The sequence below is a fragment of the Aptenodytes patagonicus genome, chromosome 8 (assembly GCF_965638725.1).
Source record: "Aptenodytes patagonicus chromosome 8, bAptPat1.pri.cur, whole genome shotgun sequence".
In the NCBI taxonomy this organism is placed as follows: Eukaryota; Metazoa; Chordata; class Aves; order Sphenisciformes; family Spheniscidae; genus Aptenodytes; species Aptenodytes patagonicus.
The window spans coordinates 14,747,809-14,774,185 of NC_134956.1; the positions used below are offsets into that span (position 1 = coordinate 14,747,809).

At 46.4% G+C, this 26,377-nt stretch overlaps 1 protein-coding gene across 3 annotated transcripts; it reads right to left on the bottom strand.

Moving 5' to 3' along the window:
* Positions 1-728: 728 nt before the first annotated feature.
* On the bottom strand, positions 729-19,833 carry ACOX2 (acyl-CoA oxidase 2). 3 transcript variants are annotated; one of them, XM_076346520.1, is made up of 16 exons: positions 19,752-19,768; positions 19,570-19,647; positions 18,494-18,666; positions 17,115-17,277; positions 14,685-14,836; positions 14,054-14,161; positions 13,182-13,301; positions 12,586-12,701; positions 12,007-12,179; positions 10,721-10,883; positions 9,827-10,017; positions 8,508-8,669; positions 7,391-7,496; positions 4,284-4,501; positions 2,408-2,540; positions 729-1,472 (listed from the first exon to the last, which is right to left on the bottom strand). In XM_076346520.1, the coding sequence occupies exons 3-16, from the start codon at positions 18,651-18,653 to the stop codon at positions 1,410-1,412; spliced, it is 2,028 nt and encodes a 675-aa protein (XP_076202635.1). In that variant the 5' UTR covers positions 18,654-18,666; positions 19,570-19,647; positions 19,752-19,768; the 3' UTR covers positions 729-1,409. The 3 variants fall into 3 exon arrangements, with proteins under 3 accessions (XP_076202635.1, XP_076202636.1, XP_076202634.1); XM_076346521.1 differs by lacking the exon at positions 19,570-19,647 and having other exon boundaries at positions 18,494-18,671; positions 19,708-19,833; XM_076346519.1 differs by lacking the exon at positions 19,570-19,647 and having other exon boundaries at positions 19,708-19,775.
* Positions 19,834-26,377: the final 6,544 nt, after the last annotated feature.

The following is a 26,377-nucleotide window of genomic DNA, read 5'->3' on the forward strand; positions in this document are numbered from 1 at the left end:
TTGTAGCTGGTAAGTAGCATTGTCTGGTTTGTCAGCAGTTTAGCTAGTGACTTTATATAATTTTAACTGTAGAGTGCTGTTTCTGATGATGTTCAAGTCGAGGCACTCAAGTTCTGTGATTTCACTCAATTTTGATTAGCCATTTCTGCTTATCTTGGGCACTTTGTCATAGTTACTAATAGAATTTCTGGTTATGCTCTAACTTGAATGGAGTAAGAGAGTTGATATCCGTTTTGATGGATGGATCACGTTCTCCCGTGAAGTTCTTGTCACAAGTGTTCCTTACCACAACTGCTTTGCTTTCTGGGCTGTGCGGACCACAGCTCTTTGGGGATGCAAGAGGGGGTCTGGATTCTGTGGTAGCTGCTGGTTCTTGAAGGCAGAAGCTTTCCATCCCATCTCTCACGCAGAAGGCCTGTCTCAGGGGTGTATTTGTCATATGTCATCGCCCCCTCTTCATACATTGTAGGGGTTTTGACTTTTGTATTAAGAGGCAGTAAGAGCTTTATTGTTCCTATAAGGGGGGAAAGAAAAGCTGAACTGATGAAGCTCAGGAAAAGTGGTTGTTTCCTTCCTGCAACACGTGTAAGAAATATCTGTGTTAACTGGCATTGAATTACAATCACAAGATGTTCTTTGCAACGCTTAATTTACTAGCAAATTAATGACTGGCCTGGATCAGCCTGTCCTTTCCGTAATTATGAAGTATAATAATTAGAGAAGCAGTATTCCAAATAACACACTTTATTGGAGCCCAAGATTTATAGAAAGACAGTATGAGCGGCTCTACTAATGGGAAAGTAAATGCTGCAGACTGGAGTTGGCATCAGCTTTGTCTGAATCTTCATCAGCCAGGAATACTCCACTGCTGAGCAAGTTAAGAGCTATTTTAATTGTCCAAACATGTACTTTCTAATATACTTCTTGACCTAATAGAGCAAGTTGTTCCTAGAAACCAAGGACCATAATTTTACCTTCCTTGGGCTTTTCAGTAAAGTGTTTTGTTTTGTTTTGTTTTTTTTCCCTGAAGGCACTGTACAGTTATAACACACTGAGGGGGAGCTCATAATGTGGGTTTTTTTCCTTAATCGTCAGGTAGTGGATTTAGAAAAAGAATAAGAAAGCCAAATGGCATAGTTTTAATGCTATCAGGACACTTCAGGTTAGAAAACAGCAAATCCTAGGTTATTTCTGACTAGATTGCCTCATAGCAGTGGGTACCACTCAGCATTGTTTGGCTTCTGTCTGATTAAATGCAAATGGCTGGCTAAGAATCTTGTTTCATACTTGTTGCAAATGCAAGTAAGCAACTGATTATTAATTCTGATTAGTCATTACTGATGCTTCATAAATGTACTGCTGCGCCAAGAACAGGAGGGGATGTGTGGCCTTCACTCAGATCATGGTCTTCATAATTTCGATAGCGTGTTGTGAAGAAGTGGCTTCAAATACCTCTCATAGGCTGGGCTCATCTGTTCAGAAAGAGAATGTGGAAGGGGATTAATGGTAATTAAGAAGAAGGAAAAGGCTATAATTTTTTTCTTAAGAATGACCTCTGAAATATAGAAAGCTAGACTATTTAAAAAACCCCAAACAGCCAGCTACTTCAGCTATGCAAGATCTCTTTCCCTGTAGTATGTGCTGTCTTCAGCAGCATGTACTTCATAACCATACAGCATACTATTTAATGTCACAAAATGTGCTTGAACTTGAATGTTTGCTGAAGGCAAATTTTGTGTTCAGCTGTAGAATTTCAAAGGGTTGCTGATTACCACAGTAAAAATCTCACTTAAGGCAAATGAGTTTTCAAACAGAGCAATAGCTATTTGCATTGTGCAGAATTTTACATTACTCCACAATATGGATGAATTAAGAAGTAAAAGTAAAGTACTAAAGACCCTGAAGGATGAAATTGCCTTGTTTAACATTTATACTCGTTCTGGTTAAACATATTAAACATATTATTAAAAAAAAATTAAGTATTGCACTAGTAAAAGTACCAGTGAATGGAAAATACCCTGCAATTAGTGGCTCTTGCAGCCATCCAGTGTTGTTCCATAATATGTAAACTATGTAAACAGACTTTTGTTTTAGCTTATTCTCTACAATGTTACCTCAGTGATAGAAGTTTAAAAACCAAAACCACATTGGTGGCACACAACAGTTCTGCTCCGGGGTACAAGCTCTAGTACTCTGGGGCTGTAATTCATCGTTAGGTTAAATGTCTGAGCTAAGACTGTCGGTGGCATAACTGGAGTATCACAGGTCATTGTTCAGAGTAAAATACTAAGAATTAAAGGCTCTTATTCGACTTACTTTTATCTGTATTGCTTTTATTAAAAGAAAAGCAAACAATTTCTGCTCTGGCTAATGCAGAAGTTGCCTGGCTGTAGTCCAGCATCCATACCTGCTTGTTGGTCGGTGACTTCTGAGCCCACTCGTAAAGCCGTTGGTAAACCTGTCCGTCGTAACTGCCAAGCGCAGAATTCAAGCTCTTATCTGTGAAGTCAAAAGCGTCCACTAGTGGCACAGCATCCTTCCTAAGGAGTAGGTGAATGAGATTCAAATTACTGAAGCGGGTATTACTTTGTAAGGGAGGAAAATAAGTCAAAGGTAAACTTGAAAGTCAGTTGTCCGGGTTCCTCAGCCTAAAAAGCTCGTGCCAGTTTTCCCCCTTGCCTACACTGTGGGGAAAATCCTGCTGCTTTCGATCCCTCAGAGGCGTGTTCTACTAACGCCCTGAGTTGTCTGTACTGTTGAATGGGTATTTGCAGGGTCTTGTAATCACCTGGGGTCTGTCCCTAATTTAGGACTCAATCGCATGTCAAGATGTTTTCTCAGTGGACTCCGCCAGTTCTTGGTTTTGGTTTTTGTTGGGTTTGTTTTGTTTTTCTTATGCTGCCTGTGTTTGTCTTACAAAATGGAATAAGGTTGCTACTAGATTATGTGAAGTGCTTTGCTGATCTCCAACCTTCATCTACTCTTAAGTATTTCTATTACCTCATCACGGGGTGTCAAGGTCTTCTACTCTCTTTGTGTGTGTAAGAACAAAGCAACCCTCAACCGCAGCAAGGGCCCATCTAGCCCAGGGGCCAATCTGACAGCAGTCAGCAACAGATAGCTAGAGCATAAGGACAAGTGTGTAATGACAGCATCTTCTCCTAAGCAGGAGATGGTTTCTTTTTCCTCGTCTTCCTGTCGTCCTGGGTGTAGGAAGTCGTGCTGGCTGTACCCACACCTGAGGTACAGGGATGCAAAGCGGTTTGCTCAAATGTTGGCATTTGCATCTACCAGTCCCTTTTGGGGAAGGGCTGTTTGGGGGTTTGGGAAAGGCTGGGTTTTTGCTACAGACTGGGAAGTGTGTGTATCCTTTCTACTAATTGTAAATAACTGACTCTAATTACCCGGGTAAATACCCGCTCCATTCTTGAATCCTGTTAACAAGGCATGGGCTAACACAGAGAACTTGCAATGAATTCCAGAGACGACAATGTGTTAGGCTTTCGAAAACGTTATGTTAAGCTTATCGCTTAACTTGAATTCTGTGATCTGTTCTGAAAATGCTTGCTGTTTGGCTCTGTCCTGTTCAGCTCTTGGTTATGGTGTATTCTTGTTGCTCTCCAGGTGGCTTAAGTAGAATTTTACATACAGTAGCAACTCACTTCTCTGCACTGTAAGTTAATCTGTTCTTAACAAACAGCACTGAGTAGTGAAAGATGAATCCTTTGTCAAAAAGCCTTTGCGAGTGTTGTGGTAAGTTAAAGCCTTAGCATATCTCAGAATTCACATAGTTAGTAATAAATGGTGTTGAGCAGATGCATCTGAACTAGCTGTAGGCAGGATTGTTTGGGTACCAGTTGCAACTCAGCCATGGCAACAGAGTAGGCTGTATTAGCTGCGGCTTAAGCAGATTTTGCAGTGTATGATCAGTTGCTGCGGCTGCCTCCTGCCAGTGCTGCTCTGACTACATATTTTCCTGCTTTCGCTCTACTGCAAATGGTAGAAAGTGTTCAGGATTTCTTGACATAATTTAAGATTTCATGTTACAGAACTTTAATTTAGAGATTGCAGAGGAGCTGGATACTTAGGTCTGTTTTGCTGTGAAAACGAGCTCTGTGTAGATGTTTCAATCAATTTCTAGTGCTGCCAGGCAATGAAAATAAAAACCAAATGAGGTGAATTGACTTTGGAGATGTTGCCATAGGTACAGCAGCACCATTTTATATCTATCACAGGGACAAACTGAATAGCTGTGTATCTCCTCTCATGCTAGAGCAGCTCACCGAATGACAGCCAGGAGGTCCAGGTATGATGCTGTGACCATGTCCATTTGAGCTCCAGATACATATCCGTCATGCAGGAAGACTCCTCCATTCGAGAAGATCCCGTGTAATGCAAAGAGGTCACAAAGATGTTTCATAATCTTCTGGATGCCAGCCTTGGTCTCGAGTTTCTCCACAGTTTCTGCAAAGTTTTTCACTGTGATGTAGTGGCAGTGAGCCTGGAAAACAAATACAATCAACAGTGAATGCACCTCAAAACACTTTTAGTAGGCCAAGTGACTCAAATGTTCTCGCAAAGAATATAAAACCTTTTCATTTCCCTGGCACTTTTCCAGTCTGTATTCTTTGTTTGCTGGTTGACCAGGCCTTTTGCATTCATGTCTTACAGCGACAGTAGAGGAGAGAATTGGGGGTGCAAACAGTCAACGCTGTGGTATTTGTAAACTCCAGAAAACCGTTTCAGAAATCATGGTAGTACTTATTCTAAATATTTCTGACGAATACCCCAAAGAGTTTGTGTGATCGAAACACATTGGAATGTGCTTGTGTTGACCCCTAGCAAGTGAATTTTGGTTATACATCAACAGGAGAAAACTCTTTTGTTGAAGGCCTTGGGCTCATGGTACACTGGGCTCAGTGTCTATAGGGCTTCAGCTCTGAAAACATCTGTTGTCAGAAAACAACCACCAAACTTACCTCTCGCTTTTGTGGTCTTAAGTAAACCGATAATTTCTGGGTCAGACATCAGTAGAGTGTCTAACTGCCAAGTTACAGAAATACTAGCTGAGGTCCAGAGCAAATGGAGCAGGCTGACTCCACCTGTTTGTGGGGGTGACTCTTGTTACGCTGACATTACTGCGGGCGGTTGGTGGTGTTGGTATCTGCGTGGGTTCACTCCCCCACTGCACAGTTCTCCTCCCAGCTGTGGGTGTAAGCACGGCACATCTGCACTGCAGCTCTTCCTGCCTGCATGGTCAAGCAGCGTGGAGGCCAGCGTGGACTGCAGAACCTGCCTGAGAAGCTGAGTGTCTACTCAAGCAATTAACCCGCGCGGAGTCTGCAACAAAGCCGTACCCAGTGTCTGAGCCACTCAGCTGAGAGCTGGCAGGCATCAGTTCATATAGCTGCCGTGCCAGTCGTGTGGGTGAGTCTCCAGGGAAGGTGTGGAATAAGAAGTAAATACAGAAGTGCCCCAGGAAGGCAGCAGGCTATCAAGGTTTTAAAGTTACGGGGGAAACTCAAGGGTTTTGGGTGACTCTTCCTCTCCCTGAAGTATCTAAGAAACTTTGGGGGCCCAGATCCCATTTTCTGAAGAGTCTACCAGCACAATCGCCACAGACAATACCACAGCCAGCCCTCTGCAGGGCTCTTCAGAAATAGTTTATTTCTGATTAGTCCCGTGTCTAGGTTCTCCTCCTCACTTCTCAGAGGGAGCTGAATTCCAGCTCCTCCTCTGACACGTGGTCTCCCTGCTCTTCAGTCCAGAGACCTTGGCCACCCATTTGAGTGGGTGCAGGAGGGAACGGCTTGTTCAGGTTTGCGTGCGGGGAGTGCTGGTCAGAGCCTTTTCTAGAGGTAATCTCAAATAGGAACATTTTGCTTCAGTTTCATTCCACTAAAAATATATTTACATTTAAACAATTATTGGGAAAGTAATTTTAAAAAGTCACTTTGGTTATAGGAGGTCTCCTTTATTTTTGAGGCAATTACACATTTTTTTCTGCTCTTTTGCAAGCTTACAGCATTGAATACTTGCTTCCACTGAGTCTGTGTAGTTGAAAATGGGGGGTGACGCATGGCAGATAGGTGACCACAAAAAATGCTGCTGCTGAGATCAAGTCTTTGCTCCCTTACTCAGTGAGTTTCTGTTTTGAAGGATTATAACCATGCTTACTGGTATGAACGGATCAATGCTGCCAATGGTTTTGAAAGGATCTCATCTGCTGCTGAGAAAGCGTTTGACTCATCAAGGACTTAATCTCATTGACTGACTACAAGGGGGCTGTTCCCTACTATGAAATCACCAAGACGGTATCACCACAGTTAGGTATGTGTGGGGTTCCTTTTTCCCCTGTCAGGGGCTTCTTGCTAAGTCCATTTCAGTTTGGGTTGGCTCTGGCTGAACGGCAGATTACAGCAAGATGTTTTTCATTAAAAATTGAATGAAGTTAAAATAAGCTGTGGATCTGTTTCAAAATCTTCCTTTCCTCAGCGAAGGAAGGAAGGAAGGAAGGAAGGCCGGCCTTCACCATAATCGTAGAGGAATTGCACTTAATGGCATATTAAAAAAAGAATTTTCTTTTTTGGAGATACTGAAGTATCGGTGGTTTTGGTTTTCATTTAAATTTAGGGCTTTTCTCCTCTCTTGCTTTCTTTTCTGCTTAGTTCTGTACTAACTAACCCCTGTTTCGGGGAACAAATGTTGCTGTCCTGACCCTACTTCAGCTGAAGGCATGCTGGTTGCCTGTCTAATCCATGTGAACTGGGAGTTGGTTTTGAATCTCTCATTAATTTGACTTTGATTTTATTTTTCTTTCAGTAGTAATTAACATTGGAGTTATCGCTGCTTTTCGTTGTTTTCCCTGCAGTTATCTTTCCTTGTGAGAGTGGTAGATGTAAGAAATACCAGGCATGTTTCACCCTTGCTGTGATTCCACCAGTTTTCAGTGGGGTGGCTTTGGGGAGGCTTTCCTCTGGGAGCCAGAATCGCTGGATTCTTATAAAAAGGTGAGCGTTAGCTGGAGTTGGTGGGTTCTTGTTGCAGGATATGGGAGGTCTGATTCTGCTAGTAGTGGCAGCATAACCGTGAATGGTTTTTGTTTTTTTGTTTTTTTTTTTTTTTCCCCCCCCTCCCTCCCTTTCATTTCTACTCCCTCTAGTCTTTTTCTACCTGGCCTATTCAGATGGCAAATTCTTCAGATCAGGAATTGCTTCTTACTATGATTTTTCCACCATGCAGACCACAGTGGTGCCCTGGTCTTTATGGTGTCCCTTAGATCCTAACAGAAAACAATAAACAGCGCTGAGACTTCAAGCTAATCGTGCTGTTTCTGTTGCATATTGTATCCTAAAGACAAATGTCAAATAAGCAGATAAATTTTGCTAACCTTCGCAGCCTGCACCAGCTGCACTGTGCACTGGTTCCACGCGTCGGTCTTTTTGACTCCAGACTGAATCAAGTCCTGTAGTTTAGCTGCTGTGCTGCTTATGAGTCTGGAAAATTGAAAAAGCATATTGTATATGAATATAGCAGCCCACATGCACTCACTTCATACTCAGACTTGTGTGTGATCGTTTGGCAAAATGGCATTTCTGACATTTGAAGTTATCTACACTCAGTATGAGCGAACTTAGATTATGCAAGATCTAAGTACAAATTGCGAGAAGCAGCCGGACCACCCCGGTACTGAAGGATTTCTGCCTTCTCGGCTTCCCGGGTAGTTTACCGGGGGGTCTGCTGGGTTTTTCTTGGGTTGTGTGTGTTGTAAGGTGAGTTTGCAAAACAAAATAAAGTGGTGGTAATACTGGACTGATGTTACATTATGTTTCTACTTTTCTACACAGGGATCCAAATCCCGCTCCCATTGACACTGAAGCTTTCGGAAGAATGGCTCTGTTTTTACACTGATTTGAATGACAGCAGGGTTGTCTATCTGTTTACCTGGTTTTCAGAGACGATGCATATGTGGCCCATAACTGTGCACATAATACTAATGAGACAACTCATGATACCATTTTTATTTGTGTCGAGTAGCTGAATGTGTAGTTGAAAGCCTACAGACAGAACGAGAGGCTCTGTGTTTGCTGTGGTGTTCATTGAAAACAAACATCAGTTTCACAGGTATGTGAAATTTTAACTGTCTGTGTAGAATTGCACAGCGTCCAGTTGCCTAAAGGTTTTACTGGATGGCAACTCAGTGATGTGGTCTGGGATTTACTTAAATAGTGCCATCAGCTCGGTATAGAATCACCTCTGGAATACAGTCGTTAGGTAGCACGTGGCTTAAAAACTTCTGATGTTCTGAATGTGAAAGCTTCATACTGAACATTTGACATGGCTGTTCATCCTGTGTGAGTCTCCCTTTTCTCTTTCAGGAGCAGATGGTGTCAATTCTTGTGTAACTTATGTTATTTTACCTCCCTTTAAAGCAAGGAAGAAGCTGAGCTCTTAACACATTTCTGATGTCAAAGAGAGAAACCCTGTCTCCTGTCCTCCGTACTGACCTGGCTGCCATGTGTTGATAGGCTTCAGCGTAAACATCTGGACTGAGAAAATCCAACTTGTTCTTGGCTGGACACTTCCCGGGTTTCACTGCAGCCAGATAAGTGACAGATGGCGGAACAGGCTGGCCAGCGCCGGCTGCCATGAAGCACTTAATCAGGAACCTGGGAAGAGGGTAACAGTCAGAGCAGGGTATGGTTGTGATCCCCGTGCAGCAAATGGTCACGCAAAAAGTAAAGTGGGCTCAAGTGAGGAGCAGCAAGGTGTGACGCATCCCATCAGTGGTCCAGAACGGGCTTGAACAAGTAATGACCTTTTGTTTTGCACGTTATTTGCAGTAACCTGATCTGTGATGGGTCTCAGGGGTAGCCTGTCTACCGTATTTAATGCTACAGCAATCTGTAGTGATGAATTTTTAGGAAGAAACTTGCTGTGGCTATTAGCAGTCTCAGGAGCATGGTGATTAGATACATTATCAACTTTGCAGCCTGAGTCTTAATGCTCTGGGAGCCTTAATGGTGGTTTGGTCTTACCCTCTGTGATCCCCAACACACAGTCACATTATGTTAACAAACATGAGACCCTTTCTTGGAGCTAAACATGTGTCCAAGGAGCATTCCCCGCCCCCTTATTTTTTTGGCACCTCTGCTATGACCTAGACTGACCAGGTCTGGAAGTAAAAGGTTACAGCATTTCTATTGACCTTGCTATTGATCTTGCAAGAAGAGGCAGTAATGAGTACAGAGGTGTCTGCATGCAAGCACAGAGCTACGTGGTAGCACTTCTGTCCCCGGGAAGTGTACTGATTTTCTCCTTCTAGTAAAAACACACGTTATTAAAAGTTCAAGCAGCTGTGGTTTCTTTCTCCTGTATTTCATCTACTCTGGATAATCATCAGTCTGCGTGTTCGGAGGAAAGCGGTGTTCTTGGAGCATGACTCATCCGCTTTCAGTATTCAACAACTTCACCTTTTCTGGCTCAACCTCACTTTACCAATATCGTGTTACATCAGTTGCTTAAAAAAATAAAACGCAAACTTGTATAGCAATGCTTTTGCTGTGCTGCTAGACAAAGATGGAAAATGAGGTTATGCAGAACAGCACCTGCATACATCCCCAAACCAAAAATAGAAGATATAATCTGATTCCCACACACCTCCATGCCTGTTAGACAGAAGACATGAATAGTTTATGTCCTGAGTTGTATTTTTAGAAGGTGCTGTGAGAAAGGAGTAGCTGGTTTTACTGGTTTTGGAGAAGAAGTGGTAGAGGTTGAATGAATGAGGGGGCAGGCTTTTAGATGAACCAGTTTGAATTGTTACCTGGCAGTTTGCAGGAGCAAAATGGTGTTTTCCCCTTCATAAATACAAGAGGCAACTATTTTAGTATACAAGGAAGGGAGTCCACTCAGCAAGGAGTAACCATGTCCCCCGCATGCCTGGAGGCAGATCGCCACTGCTGAAGTGCAGTACTGAGTAACCATGGCTTTAAAGCCCGATGAAAATGCATGGAGCTGTTAAAAAAAAAAAAAAAAAAAAAAAAGGCAGAGTGTTAATGGTGAAAGTGTTCTAAAGCAATGCTCAGGATAAGTTTCCTTTTTTAATTTTGTGCAATTTCTGGGCATGAAATCCCTGTCAGATCCTCCTTTGCAATGTGGTGTAGCACCCAGCTTCCTGAACCTGGCCTTTGGTTTCTGCCTGGGATGCTGCACACCCTCGTGCTGGGCATGCTGTGGTCAGTTTATGCATTTTTGGGTTTCTCTCAACCAGCAGTGGCTTTGGCAGCCCTTGTTCAGAGTGTGGTTTCATTTCAGGCTTCCAGTTGCGAAATCTTACATTCTATCTAAAAAGTAACATTTTTGGTTTTGGCTCAGAAGTGAGTATTTGCATGTGCATTTGTAGATGGAGTTGTGAAATAAAGCTTTGCACCACCAGCTACTTGGAACAAGGTATTTATCGAACGGGTGTGCTTTTCAAGGACTTTTCACTCTGCAATAGTTCCCAAAGCCAAAAATTTGGGGTGGTGAAGCGAATGTTGTTGCTGACTGGTTGTGGACCTAGGACAAGCCATTTGATCTCTTAGTGCTTTCTCTCTCTGTAGTTATCTAGTGGTGAGAGGAATGTTTGTCCGGTTTGCTAAAATACTTTGATACTCAGAGATGAGAAGTGCAGCCTAAGTGCAAACCAGCTGTACGAGTGAATCCTGCTGCAGCTCACCTCCGGCAGCGTGTCGAACTTCTTCCCCTGGATCTCTCTGTACACCTTGTCAAATAGCTCCTGCAGGTAGTTGTTGATGAAATGAAAGGCATAGGCTGCTGCCAACTGTGGCAGCAATTTCTCTTGCTGAGTCTGGTAGTCAAGGATTTTTGCTTCTTGTTCCCTGTTGGAAGACAGCTGATGAAGTAGGGAAAGCATGGACATGGGCGTAGCTACTGTTAGTTTACCTATTGCATAATGAAAAACGGCATTTTGCATTACCAAGAAGCAGTATGTGAACAGGACTGAGCCGATCTCATGGCAGCAAATCTGCCCAGCTTGCTAAGCTGTTAGAGAAACAAGCCTGACCAGGAAAAAAAGTGATTTTTCTGCTGTGTTGGTGAACCAGCCTAACAGAATAGAAAAGGCTGCAACGTGTGATCGGTCGGTACGGAGGGGGAACAGGGACTGCGGGAGAGGATGAGGATGAAGCCTTCAAGGACAGCAAGTTGTTAGGTGTCATAGGGGAGGCGGTGGCACTGCACCCTGAAAAACTTTTGCTTTTCAAACTGGATCTTGTGGCCCTGGGTGTAGATAGGTTTCTCTGAAAATATTTGAGTCTAAATGATTTTAAGCTTTCTGGGCTTTTTTTGGATGTTCTTTACCACTTTTGCTGTAGTTAGTACACTTAGGGCTTCAAATGATGGAATTGATTATTACAATAGTTCAGCATGCTGTACTCTTGTGTTTGGTTTGTGTTTGAACCAAACCATGTTCTTATTAGGATCTTCTTGCTTTTGAAAGGAGATTTAAGTGGAAATTTTGGGAATCCATTCAAATGAAAATATCTATTTAAAAATTACAGGGATTCTTACCAGACTAATAAATTTCAGTGTTGTAAAGTGTGGATATTGGAACTGTGGATGTTGGAAGGTATTTTAATGTCGCGCCTACTAGTAGGATGCTATGGAATAAGAATTCAGCAACTTGTCCGCTTTGTCTGGATGATGCTGAGTTATGGGATTACATGGGAAGGCCAGTTATAAGAAAAATAAGTTGCCTGTGTGAACCGCTGAGCTATTCAAACTATGAAACTTATCTTAGAAAGAACTGTAAACATTCTCTTGTACTTTGACTGAAGCTCGTTAATGTAAATAATGGGGAAGCATGTTTGTAATACCCTATCTGGGCCAGGAAATAAGCCAGTGATGTGCTGAAAGATAAGATGAAAAGTAGAAATACAGACTGGTGCGGGGGAACATGGTGTATGGTCCCCTTCCCACCGCTGCGGACTTGCGTGGCATTACCCAGGCTTTAACTTGGACTGCCGGCGAACCACAGAGTATCGGATGGCAATGGTGCAAGCTTTCATTAGAGGTATTATAACTTCGTCTGAAATGAGGGAAATGCGCACTGTCGTCATTGTGAAATAATTAATCTTCTGTGACCCCCATCTTGCATAGGTGCCATCTGGTTGAACCTAGAGTAGAGAGAAGATGTTAGATGCCACCTTCTTCAATACTTGGATGGTTGTGTAATGTCTATGCGTAGAATAAAATGGACATCGAAATCCTTCACTGAACGCAAAACTAAATATTTTTGTGTATGACGGATGAAAGATATCCTTTTGAAGAGACAAACTCTTACTGCTTCTGGCTCAGATAGATAGGTTCTGCCTGCCCTGTGATTCCCAACCTCTGAACGTGGAATTCCTGACACCGAGTTTCATTTAGGATTCAGGTAACTTCTGCCCTTGATAAAACTGCAGAGACTTGCAGACACCTCAAAGGAAGATTTTTGTCCTAAATTTAGGCAGGTCCCTGTCGTCTCTCTCGCCGTGCGATGAGAGTCTGACAGGCGAGTCTGTGATGTGAGTCCGTGCATACCTCGCAAAACTTGTTCAGCATGTTCTCCCTGGGGACGCGCACGTTCTGCAGCATGAGGTAGCCGTTGTCAACATGCTCAAAATTCATTTTGGGACCAATGTCTCCTGCAGTTATGCCTGCAGCGGGAGGAAACATAGCCTGCTTATTCCCACTTGAACTTTTTTCTCCCCATTTTGTGTCAGGCTGGGGATCTCAAAGGAAGGGCACATTCAGCTCTGCTTCTTCCCCAGCATGGGTGATCTTGTCTGAGGGGTGAAACAGGCATTCAAATGCCATGTGGTAGTTTGTTTCCATGATCCATCTGTTACTCGTGTTGGCTGGGGTCAGAACTGAGGTGTTAATGCAGAGGTGGTCAGAGCAGCCCAGGCTTCTGGTTAAGAAGGAGGCTTGTTCTGGATATGCCTGAAGATACATTAAATCTTCCTTTAGATAAAAAGGTTGGGGTTAATGATAACTATGCCTTGGGTATTTGTCTTGGTTGGTTTGGTTTTGGCAATTTATAACTCTCTCTCCCCGGGCCCAATGTTTTAGAAAACATTTAAGGGCAAAACAGGCAGAGCACCTGCACAAGTGCTGTGATGTCTGGGGTCATTTACCTGGGCAGAGTGAATGGTCCTGAAGGCTGCGTATCTGCACGATGAAGGGATGCACGCCGTAGCACTTCCCGTGGATGTACAGCTGAGCAAAGACCACTGTGTGGGTTGCTGACCTTCCCACTGCGAGAAGAAAAACAGCCCCATTCCCTTAAGACAAGGTACAGCACAAACACTCCCACAGTTAACAGCGGTCAGTGCTAATTATGTGTTAGGTCTTGCTAACATATGGGTCAGGGTAGCTGTGATCCACAGATGCTGGAAGCTGGAGGTTGCCTAAATCTGCGTTCTGAGCCTGCTCTTGGAAGTTGCATCACCCTTCTGCCTCTGTCGTGGCCCATGAGGCTTGGATGAACAGTTTGCATCAGCAGATGAGAAAAAATAAGTAGTTAAAGTTCATGCAGTGCTGAGAGAGTGGGAAGTGCTGTGGCTGTTAGAGTAACTCCAGCTATTTTCTGTGAAATACCTTCCTGAAGGGAGCCATGAATTTCACACTTGAATCCTTTATGCTGAGACTGGCTGATGACTTGAATCCTTTATGCTGATCCTTTATGCTGATGACCTCCCTGCAGTTTTTGGTCATCTGAGTATTATTTACAAAGAAGATAAGATTGATTCCTGCAGACGCAGGAGTTTCCCTGAGTGAAATTCTCCAGCCCTGCCACCCAAGGGCTTTTGATAGATGATGGTGGCTCCCTCCTGGCCTTTGAACTTGTACAAAACCCTTTGGTCTCTTACTTGCCTCTCGATGTGTGCATCTCTTACTGAAGTCCTCTGCTAGCACCTGGGTCCTCAAACATGGAGCTTGAGCAGGGCAGACCGAGTAACTGAAGGAGGCAAATGAGGAAAACCAAAATACTGTGTCTGGTACTTACTGTCTCCAGGCCACCACTTCATGGCAGAGATCTTTGGTGTGTTCAGTATAAACTCCTGCGTAGTGATATCAAAGACTGCTGTTGTTTCCAAACCCTGAAGATAAGTACCTTTTTAAAAACAAACAAACAAACAAAATATCTCCTGGTGTATCACAAGGATGGAGAGAGTGGAGGATCCCTGGAGGCTAGTGTGGGTATTACCAGGGTTTTGTGGTTTACCCTCCTAATGAGAACTGTGGGACGATGCTCCCAGCGACCCCACACCGTCTCCTGCAAAGATCTCTTGAGCCAATGATACTCAGGCAAGCTGCCTGCTTCATGGTGACAACCATCAACTTGGTCAAGCTGCCTGGCTGATCCCCTCCACCGATGGTGACTGCCTGGTATCTAACCATGAGCTTTCACCCTCGCTTTTGTTATTTTTTCCACATTGGCAAAACCAAAGCCAGCGCATCTCCAGCTTGCAGAGGAACGCTGAGGACATCAACCTCTAACACGCAGGTGGCATTTCCCACACCCCCAGCCACCCCTGCCTCAGTGAAGCACAGACAGCTTGAACTCAAATTCCCCCGAGAATCTGGGCCAGAGCCTCTTGTCCTACGGAAACGCTGTGTTTTCTTTGCAGCCTTACCGTGCCCCAGTTCGGTCTGGGCGTAGCTTCCAATGAGCTGATACTGGGTGGCGAGAGGAATCCATTTGGCAATCTGTTTGTCAGAGCCCAGCACCGAAATACTTCTCATGAAGATGCGGTGAAGGAGAAACGCGATGTCTCCTGACAGTGCCCTGCAGAGAAGGCACGAGGGGTATTTTTACACAGATGCAGCTCCAGGGATGTGATGAATGAGGCAGTGACACTGTGGCGGTCAGCAGACAGTACCACCTGCTGCCTTTTGATTTCTGCATTGTCATACCTCACCCAACATCCAGTACCAACACAGTATTGCAGGAAAAGTGCTCTTCCAAGCTGCTTTTGTTCCTTCTTTCGTAACATAGTTTGCTTAAGTGTTGCTAGCTCATTATTTCACTTGCTCTTGGAAGAATTATCTGTTCTGAGTAGCAGATGCTGAGCTCCTAAAAACACAGCGCAGCTCCAAAGCTCCTGTGGCTCCGATAGCTTGTGAGCCCTTCGTATCTTGATTTTACTTCATAGGATTTTTTTTCTCATTATTTAAGTCACATTTTAAGGCTGAGCTAAAAAAAACCCCACCACCCTACCGTAAAACCCCTAAACCCTGGCAATTCACTGTGGGGCACATTGGACTGAATTACTTATGTAGGAACCTGAAACCTGGATTTCCTGAACCTTCCCATTCCCATTCTGGGGAAATACTCTGGTATGTTGGGTTTGTTGCTGTGCTATTCCCTGGGTGTTTGCTGTCAGTCACTGTCAGTGAACAATACTGGGGTTCATGGAGATTTGGCCTGACTTGAGATGTTTTTTTTCTTGTGGAAAAATTCAAATACATCCTTGTAACACCTGGTTTATTGTCTGGTCAGGTCCTTCGCCATTGCCAGCTGATAGTGCTTTTTAGGACGTATGCAGCTCTACTCCAGCAGCTGTGTATGGGAACTTGGGTACAGTAATTTCCATGGTGCAAATCAGAAACTCATTTGTTTTTTTATTTTGTGTGCGAGAAATCCTAAGAAAATATGAGGAATATAGTCCCTCTTCCTGGGGTTCCTCAGAATATGGTTGAATCACCTCACAGATATAAGTACGTGTCCTCTCAAACCCAAAAATGAGTGGCTCTGCTGTTCTCGGTAGCATTGTATGGCTGTTAGCACGTTGCTTTACTGCAGTGCTCTAGAGAGCATCTCCTTCTAAATAGATACCTTTTATTGTTAACAAATGACTGCACCCTTTCTTTTATACTGGCCCTGAGAGAGAATCGGTCATGCTGGAAAAGCGGGGGGAAAAATATGAACAAAGAAGTTAAAGGGAAATTGCTTTGATTGGCAGACAAAGACTTAATGAACCCTTGGCAGCCCATCCAGAAATAATGTTACTTTAACTGTGATTTAAAAAAGCTGGCTTTTAAATGTGCGCAAGTGATTCACTGTGTCTGGCACCAGCAGGCACCAGGACTTTGTCAGTAAGAGCTTGGTGCTCACCTGGTGTTTCACCAGAAAAGAGCTGTCCTGCGAGACAGGCTGTGCTCTTAATCCAGCAAAACGTGGTAGCAGAGGGCTGGCCCTGCCGAAGCCCTTGGCGTCAGGGGCCTGATAACAGCAGACCTAGGTGGGAGAGGCGGTTGAGTTTTGTCAGGTTTTTAAAATCTGCTGGGATTTTTCTTTTCTTCTGAGGGAGGAGCAGAGAGCTGCTTTTTATTGGGAATATAATGATCGGGTCCAAGAGCTCTTGATGGAAGATTTCCCCCTTTATCAGTCCTACTCGCTGTAGGTGGCAAAGAGCTTAGTGTAAAAAAATTATAATCTTTCATATGATGAAATATTGGGAAATGACTTTGAGTGTCAGCGGTGATTTGTGAGGTGCAGGCATTGCCCTTTTGAATGGCGCTTTTGAACTTGCACCTTCTTACTGAGTATGTAACCCCACCAAACTAAGAGTGTGCATCGGGCAACGGCAAACTGGTACTTTGATTTAGCAAAGGGGGGAAGGAGGGGCAAGCAATTAAAATTAAAATGTGGGGCTCAACTCCATGCAAAGTGTTAAGACAATTTTTTTAAGGAAAGGATTGTGAAAAATATTTTATTCCATTTGCCTACAAACTAAGTGGTTTTTTTCTTTTTTTTTTAATACAATATGGGTTTTCAGCATAAGTAAGGAGCTTGCTGAAGTGGAAATATCACACTGGGGATGTGAACTGCTGTGATCTATCACGCTGTACCCATGTGCTGCTCTTTGAGAAGTTCCCTGCCGTGTATCATCATTTTCCCTTTTCCTGAGCGTGCTGCTAAAGTAAAAACCTGCAGCACGTTTGTATCAAAACCTTATCTGTCAATTCTTGGCCTCTCCCAGCCTTTGCTAAAGCCGATTCTTGTTGGCATACAAAACTTTTAACAAAAAATTAGTTGTACATTAAAAAAAAAAAATAATCACCTGTAAATGTACTTAAATTCCGGTCCGTCCTCAGTCCATCCCATCTCGTGCATCTTTTTCTGGAGATGGACAGCCTTTCTGACTGCTGCTTCATACCTCTCATTCTGGCTCTGGAAATACTGATTTTCTCTGCTAAATACAGGGTCACATTCGATAGCTTCAACTGCAAAGCAACACAGAAGAGTTGGTTCTCCTGGGGCTGGGGAGGTGCAGGCAGTGCCTCGAGCCCTGTTCGGGAGGAGCGGGCAGGGCTGGGGGTCATGGATACTGATGCTGTGACTTTTTAGGGTGACTGCAGGCAGGTTTTATTTTGCCAGTGCTGGCTCTGATGGCTCTCATGCCTAACGCTGAAAAGCGGTGGGTTTGGGGAAGGAGGGGGGGAGGGGAAGCGAGTGGGCCTGAGAGGGGGGTCTGTTGAGTGGAATAGTGACCCTGCAGGGTAAGGCACCGTCCCTGGTCAGGGCGTCTGAGGTGACTTTGTGCCTCAGACAGAAAATGCCATGGACCTCTCTGTCTAATTGCTGTTCCCATGCTGTGACAGGAGCAAGAGCTGCGGTTAGCTGGTTTTGCCCGGAGGGCAGCTAATGGCCGGAGCTGCTGGGTGTCCCACTCAGCACCAGCGCTTCAGCTCGGGACTTTACCAGCCCTTCACAGCACTGCAAAGCGACTCTTGAGTTTGCTCTTTCTGTGTCAGCCTGAATGCTCCGGCTGCTCCCTTTTTGCCTTGAAATCTTTGAGTCCATTCACATTTAAGGTTTTACTGAACTCCAGTTGCACAGTGAAGCGTGAGATCCCAGTGGCCTGTGCCATTTTCATTTGATAAGGGTATCATATGGGGGTAGTTAAAGAGACAAAAGAGCTTGCTTTGTTTTTTTTTTTCCTCTGTTTCTTCTGAGCACCCAGTCATTTTTCAGCACACCCATCATGAGTGAGAGCAGCTCAGCCTGGCCAAGCCAACCCACACAAGGAACTCCCACCTGGATGAGCCTGATGTGCCGAGAGTGTTGTTGGCTGTGGTTCACGCATGGCGTGCATCGCTGCGCAGCAGTGCTAGTCCCTGCGCACATCCCTCTTGCACAAAGATGCCTGCCCGTGTGACCCTCGGTCCTTGTATTCCAGTTTAGCCAGTCTTGCCAGAGATACTGGGGATGGGAGCAGGCAAGGGGAAAAGCTTCAGACAGCGGGAGTGGCTGCGGAGGAGTCGTGTTGATTTACACTAGCAGGGACTCCAACTCCACGCTCCCACTTTTTTAAGAGATGGGCGATAAGCAAATACCTGGGAGCACAAAACCCATCATGCAAAGGAGAAGCAGAAACAGCGGGGATGTAGGCATGTTCTGTACCAGCCCGCAGCCAGAGGCCTCGTAAGGCTCACTCACCCACTGCCCTCCGTATCCGAGTGTGCTCCGCACCACCATCCAGCTGGGCCGTGAGCTTTTCCACGCTGAAGGAGGCCGTCTGCCTCTCGCTGGCGAGGTCGGGATTCATGCCGCCGAGGACTGAGCCCTGCGAGTACTTGCTGGTCTCTAGCAGAGCCATCCTGGAGGCTGAGCTGCTCTGGGAAGGGGTGTAGCTCATTAGGTGCTGGCACCCTTTCAGTGCATGGCTGATGAAGGTGTTGGGCGCAGCGAGGAGCAACTTCAGTAGGTTGGCCAGGATGCTGTACCTGCTCAGGCAACCTGGGGCATGGCTCCCTGCGCTGCGGGCACAGCTATCGCAGGGCACTGTGCTCAGCAAAATAGGTGTAGGAATGTACTTTGTACATAAACAGGCACATTTCCATGTTAGTTTAAAAAAAACCAAACAAATGGGTTGCATGAATATTTAGGCGCTGTCTTGTCCTCATTGCAATGATACGGGCAATTAAAATTTAGGGCACTGTTGAGAGCTCAAATTGCAGGTTTTATGATGGTTTTTTTTAAACATAAAATCTTTTTCTCTCACCAGCCTGTCCCCAATATTTTATGAGAAGTTACTGCTGGAATATCCCACAGCTATGTGTTAATGTTTAAGGGAGTTTCTGGCCCTGGCCCGTTCCCCCCCCCACGCTGGGTGCTGCCGCTGCTGCCTAGCCCACGGGTGCCTGCTAAGAGGCTCCCGGAGCTGCGCTGGCAGCTCTGCCCATGCTGCCTCGGTCCTGCTTCCCACAGGGCTCAGCTTCACATTAACTCTTAACCTTGTAATTCCCATGTTAGCAGGATTTGTGACAGGATACTAATAAAAAAAAGTGTGGTGTGTGGAAAATAAAGCAGATTTTTCCTTTGAAGAGGCTGCCTGCCTTCCTGAACTATTTTTAATACTAAAAGAAATTTAAACGCTGGAAACTCTTGCAAATATGTTCTTAATTCCTGCTTTTCTGATATTTAGACCTTTAATGCAATGTGTCTTATTGTCCGGCAGGGGAGAAAAGCCTCAAAGCGGCATGCTAAGTGCACAAGATTGGAGTAACCCAGACCTGTCCTTGAGCAGGAAGCACCGCACTCGGCATGGGAGCACCGGGACGGCTCAGCCGCCAGCTCCCTCTTCCATAAGGCTGCGTAAGAAAAAAATCTGTGTGTCTGTCTGCTATGTGCAAACGCAAAACCCCACGTACCTTGTCCCACGCGTCCTTCAGGAAGCTGTCTGGCTGCTGCCTACCTGCCTGGGCCACGCTCCCCGTGTCCCCACTGCAGGGACCTTGGTCCCGGGGCCAATGGAGCTCGACCAGGCCCGTGGGTGTTTCTGCGTGTGCGCAGCGGCGTGCCAGAGCTGACCTCTGCCGGCAGCGGCATCTGCGCCTGCTAAGCATAAAATCCCACAGCTCCCAGTGCCGAAAGGGCTGGAGCCTCTGCATGTAAAAAAAATGCAATTTTTCTGATCTCACTTCAGGCTATTTGTGTGTTGGAGGCTGCACGTCCAGCTCTGTCACCAAAGTGGCACCCTGCCCCTGCCCTTGTATTTTTAATTTTTTTTTTTTGTAGTCTGCTCAGGATGGAGGAGAGCCCCCCCTTGGGCTCTCACTGCTCCTTGCCTGTGGATTTGACTTGCTCAAGGTTTTTCCAGCTCGTTTACGGCACTGCCTCAGCCCTTCCTGCAGTTTGGGGTGCAAGTCAGGAGACCAGGGATGTGCCTCGCCGGCTGGGTTGTGCCAGGGGGCGGAGGGAGGTTGCCACGGGGTGCATGCTGCTTTCATCTCCGGCGATCCTGAATCTGTCCCCGCTGCAGTCTGTCCTGGTGTCTAGTGGGCAGCTAGACACTGGCAACTCACACCCCCCTGGCTACATCATTATGAGCCGGACGGGAGAGGAGTCCCTCCTGCCCACAGTTCATCGATGAGCCTGTGCTGCTGCTTCAGACCTGCTTGTCTCTCACTAGAAACTGCTTTGTCAGGGAAGGAGGTGAAACAGGTGGGGTTCACCGTACCGTAGAGTTGCTTTAACACGGGAAGTTAAACAAAGGATGGGAAATCAAATGTAGTTTTGCATAACTATAATTTTAAGCTTAAGCCTGAGTGAACCAGTGCCATCAGTGGAATTTTGGCTTTTTTGATCATGGGGAGGTTTACACGGCACCGGGCCTGCTGGTGACAGATGGAATTCAGCTGTCTCACAGGGGGAAAAGGATTCTCGCTCATGAATTGGCGGGGCTTTAAACTAGGTCCGAAGGAGGAAGGGGATAAAACCAGGCTCACTAGAGATGAGCCTAGCGGTGGCATGCTAATGCCGGGGGCGAAATCGATAGGCCAGCTCAAGTGCATCTACACCAATGCACGCAGCATGGGTGGCAAACAGGAGGAGCTGGAGGCCGTTGTGCAGCGGGATAGCTATGACTTAGTCGCCATCACAGAAACATGGTGGGATGACTCCCACGATTGGAGTGCTGGAATGGATGGCTATAAACTCTTCAGAAGGAACAGGCGAGGAAGGAGAGGCGGTGGGGTGGCCCTGTATGTTAGGGAGTGTTTCGATTGCCTAGAGCTCAACGATTGTGATGATGATACGGTCGAGTGTTTATGGGTAAGGATGAGGGGGAAGGCCAACGAGGCAGATATCCTGCTGGGGGTCTGTTATAGACCACCCAACCAGGATGAAGGGGCGGATGAAGCGTTCTACAAGTGGCTGGCAGAAGTCTCTCAATCGCTAGCCCTTGTTCTCATGGGGGACTTCAACTTCATGGACGTCTGCTGGAAATACAACACGGCAGAGAGGAAGCAGTCTAGGACGTTCCTGGAGTGTGTGGAAGACAACTTCCTGACACAGCTGGTAAGGGAGCCTACCAGGGGAGGTGCCTCGCTCGACCTGCTGTTTACTAACAGAGAAGGACTGGTGGGAGATGTGGTGGTCGGAGGCCGTCTTGGGCTTAGCGACCATGAAATGATAGAATTCTCCATTCTTGGTGAAGTAAGGAGGGGGGGCAGCAAAACCGCAACCATGGACTTCCGGAGGGCAGACTTTGGCCTGTTCAGGACGCTGGTTGAGAGAGTCCCTTGGGAGACGGTCCTGAAGGGCAAAGGGGTCCAGGAAGGCTGGACGTTCTTCAAGAAGGAAGTCTTAAAGGCGCAGGAGCAGGCTGTCCCCGTATGCCGTAAGAAGAATGGGCAGGGAAGACGACCGGCCTGGCTGAACGGGGAGCTCTTGCTGGGACTCAGGAAAAAAAGGAGAGTTTACCGCTTGTGGAAGAAGGGGCAGGCGACTCAAGAAGAGTACAGGGACCTCGTTAGGTCGTGCAGAGAGGAAATGAGAAAGGCAAAAGCCCAGCTAGAATGCAATCTGGCCGCTGTCGTTAAAGACAACAAAAAATGTTTTTACAAATGTATTAATGACAAAAAGAGAGCCAAGGAGAATCTCCATCCTTTATTGGATGCGGGGGGGGAACATTGTCACTGAGGATGAGGAAAAGGCTGAGGTACTTAATGCCTTCTTTGCCTCAGTCTTTAATTGGCAGACCCGTTATCCTCAGGGTATTCAGCCCCCTGAGCTGGAAGACAGGGATGGGGAGCAGGATAAACCCCCCATAATCCAAGAGGAAGCAGTCAATGACCTGCTACGCCACCTGGACGCTCACAAGTCTATGGGGCCGGATGGGATCCACCCGAGAGTGCTGAGGGAGCTGGCGGAGGAGCTCACCAAGCCACTCTTCATCATTTATCAGCAGTCCTGGTTAACGAGGGAGGTCCCGGACGACTGGAGGCTTGCCAATGTGACGCCCATCCACAAGAAGGGCTGGAAGGAGGATCCGGGGAACTACAGGCCTGTCAGCCTGACCTCGGTGCCGGGGAAGATTATGGAGCGGTTCATCTTGAGGGCGCTCACAAGGCATGAGCGGGACAACCAGGGGATCAGGCCCAGCCAGCACGGATTCATGAAGGGCAGGTCCTGCTTGACCAACCTGATCTCCTTCTATGACCAGGTGACCCGCCTAGTGGATGAGGGAGAGGCTGTGGATGTGGTCTACCTGGACTTCAGTAAGGCCTTTGACACCATCTCCCACAGCATTCTCCTGGAGAAGCTGGCAGCTCACGGCTTAGACAGGTGTACTCTGCGCTGGGTCAAAAACTGGCTGGACAGCTGGGCCCAAAGAGTTGTGGTGAATGGAGTCAAATCCAGTTGGCGGCCGGTCACGAGCGGTGTTCCCCAGGGCTCAGTACTGGGGCCGGTCTTGTTCAATATCTATCAATGATCTGGATGAGGGGATTGAGTGCACCCTCAGTAAGTTTGCAGACGACACCAAGTTGGGCGGGAGTGTTGAACTGCTCGAGGGTAGGAAGGCTCTGCAGAGGGACCTGGACAGGCTGGATCGATGGGCCGAGGCCAACTGTATGAGATTCAACAAGGCCAAGTGCCGGGTCCTGCACTTCGGCCACAACAACCCCATGCAGCGCTACAGGCTTGGGGAAGAGTGGCTGGAAAGCTGCCTGTCGGAAAAGGACCTGGGGGTGCTGGTCGACAGCCGGCTGAACATGAGCCGGCAGTGTGCCCAGGTGGCCAAGAAGGCCAATGGCATCCTGGCCTGTATCAGCAATAGTGTGGCCAGCAGGAGTAGGGAAGTGATCGTGCCCCTGTACTCGGCCCTGGTGAGGCCGCACCTCGAATACTGTGTTCAGTTTTGGGCCCCTCACTACAAGAAGGACGTCGAGGTGCTGGAGCGTGTCCAGAGAAGGGCAACGAAGCTGGTGAGGGGTCTGGAGAACAAGTCTTCTGAGGAGCGGCTGAGGGAACTGGGGTTGTTTAGCCTGGAGAAAAGGAGGCTGAGGGGAGACCTCATCGCTCTCTACAACTACCTGAAAGGAGGTTGTAGCGAGGTGGGTGTTGGTCTCTTCTCCCAAGTAACAAGCGATAGGATGAGAGGAAACAGATGCAAGTTGTGCCAGGGGAGGTTTAGATTGGACATGAGGAAAAATGTCTTTACTGGAAGAGTGGTTAAACCTTGGAACAGGCTGCCCAGGGAAGTGGTTGAGTCACCATCCCTGGAAGTATTTAAAAGACGTGTAGATGAGGCGCTTAGGGACATGGTTTAGTGGGCATGGTGGTGTTGGGTTGACAGTCGGACTCGATGATCTTAGAGGTCTTTTCCAACCCTAATGATTCTATGAACCAAGCCCAGCAGCCATGAGGAGCAAAAATAAATCCGAACAGCTGACTGTAATGTAATGAGTGTGCTCACGGGCAGTGGATGGTGCGTTAGGGATGAGTCTGGTAGATTAGAGATGCTGTGTGGCTCTGTCGCCCTGCCAGAGCAATAGGGTGTCCTATGGATGTGCTGTTTGGTATTCCAGTCCGTACTGCGCAGCATTACATCCTACGGTGACTCGGGGTTGCCAGCGCTTGGGAGGCAGTAGCATGTTTCTGAAGTTATCCATGGGCTTTCTCTATTTGCTCTGCTATTTTCTTCTGCTGGAGTCAGAAGCGCTCGGCCTTGTGCCTTTTGAGTGCTGTTTGCAATTAAGCTAGCGGGTCTGGGTCTCCCGAAGGAAGGGCGAGGGATGACAGGTTGGAAGAAGCCTGTCCCTGAACCTGTTTGCAACCTGACATTCATGCAGGCTTATATTTGGGCAGGCTCGGGTGCTGCCTGGGTAGGTCATTGCCAGTCTGCGTTAGTGAAGTCTGAGCTGGAGTGTCACCGGAGCTGCACACCCGGCAGCGTTCTCATGTGCCTTGGCTCCACGTGCCCGCGGGGTGCCCAGAGATCTCACGGGCTGTGGTGGGAACCAACAAAATCCACAAGAGCACCTGGTCACGGTGTGTTGGAACACACCACAATTATTATGTTGCTGATAATTTTGCATTTTTCCCCATTTCCATAAGCCTGCATATCCCTGGTATCATGTCCGACTCACAGGTTTCGTATGATGCTTTTATCAACACAAAACAGGTCAGTCTGTGGCAGTTTTAGATAATTTTGGGACATGATCTAAATATAGAGAAATACCTAGGATAGGCAGAGGAGAGTTCCTGAGAAGGGGTGTTTAGCCAGGGCCAGTCTGAGGATACTGAGGGCCACTACTTAGAGGAAGAAAACCAGAATTTGCCATTTCTGAGGCAGTAGCGAGAAGTAAATTAGGCAGTAAAATATAAGAGTTCCCTGACAGGAAATTCCACTGCAGCAGCCTATCTAGGAGCACTTCAGGAGTGAGTGCATAGGAAAAGAGATCTCAGCGTGACGTGGATAAATTGCGAAGCTGGTATTGAAAACTCTGACAGTAAGAAAAACCCAGGCAATGGAGCAGTTTGTGCATAGCTAAAAGGCAGTGTATCTTTAAAGAACAGAAATGATTGTTTCTTACTCTCTTCTGTAGAAGAGGAGCTGTCACGATATAAACGACTGTCTTTGGCATCCGCACGTGAAAGGCGGTGTGTGATTGGGGCATGGCCCATCGAAACCTCGCCGGCTGGGGCTGTGAAAGGTTGATAAAGCATTTTACAAAGTCCTGCCTGAGTCCCCTGGTCTTGTGTCTCACCGAAGGCCACGCTCTCCAGCGAAGACGTTTCCCTTTGTGTGGTTTGTGTCAGGAAATGAAGTACGCAACCTGCCATGGTAGGATAACAAGCGAGCTATTATTATAAGCGGCAACAAGGTGAGAAGATGTTTTGGAAACCTGACCCAAAGGATAGGTTTAGTCAATGAGCCCTCATCCCTAATGATGAGCTGACTGCCCACACCAGTGCCACAGGGTGCGGAGGGTCGGGAATGCCATGTATCTCCCAGTGTGGCAACCCCAGCGGATACCTGGTGTCAGAGAAATGCATGCAAGCACTATCTCTGCCTTGTTCTGAGCGGGAAGTTGGTGTCTCTGCCATTAAGGATATCACTAATGAGACAGAGAAGTCCTTTTCATTTGCTTTGCTGCATTCAGTTTTAGTCCTGGCTCTCAGGGAGCATGGTGTGTGTGACCTGCACATGTGAAGCATCCTCTCTTTTTCTTATCTATTTAATCTGTGGTCTTTGGTTGCTGCTAAAACACTTTTAAAATGTTTAAAAGTAATGACCTGAGCTCACTAGTGTGAAGATTACCTTTCAGTTCAAAACTGAATTTTTAAATTAAATCAAAGGGCAATGTGTTTCCTTGGCTTTGTGGGTCTTACCCTGCCAGGCAGGTGGGCATCCATGGCCAGTTAGAAATCAAACGTAAGGGAAGTTTCAGTGCACAAAGCCTAATTCCACAATTTTTGTGCCCTTAGACTTTCAGTAAATTGAGATGAAGTCTGGGGATAAGGAATGGATGCAGCATTGGGTGCGGATGATGAAAACAGCTCCTTGATGAGTACACAGTGCTAACAAAGGAGTTGCTGTCGGACTTCACTGATTTTTATGTTCTTCAGTTTATTTGGCTGTTGTCTGCTTGCATCCTCAGAGCTTTTTCAGTTCCTTGTGGAAAAGAGCAAAACATACAATCATTGTTTAGTTTATTTCTTCAAAAGTGTCCACATTAAACAGTGTGAGTTAATTAAGTAGAGTTGCATGACATACATTTTTATATAAGTGTATAAACACCAACACAGAATATAGACTATATACCACATAGGCAACATACACAGTGCAAAAAATTGTCCTCCATCAGCACTCTGATCATCTGTATCTTCTGGATACACCACATTTACTCAGGAATGTGTTTTAGGGGCATAGGGAGTAATTCATTTAAAAGAAAAAGAGACACAAAGATACCCCAAAATCTTCCTGGTGACGCCTACACTGATGTTTTTTCGGGTGCCACCTCCATGCTGCCACACCGTGAAGCACAAGAGCATTGGTGAAGGTTGTACAGGCTCTGGGTCTGAGCCCAGCTG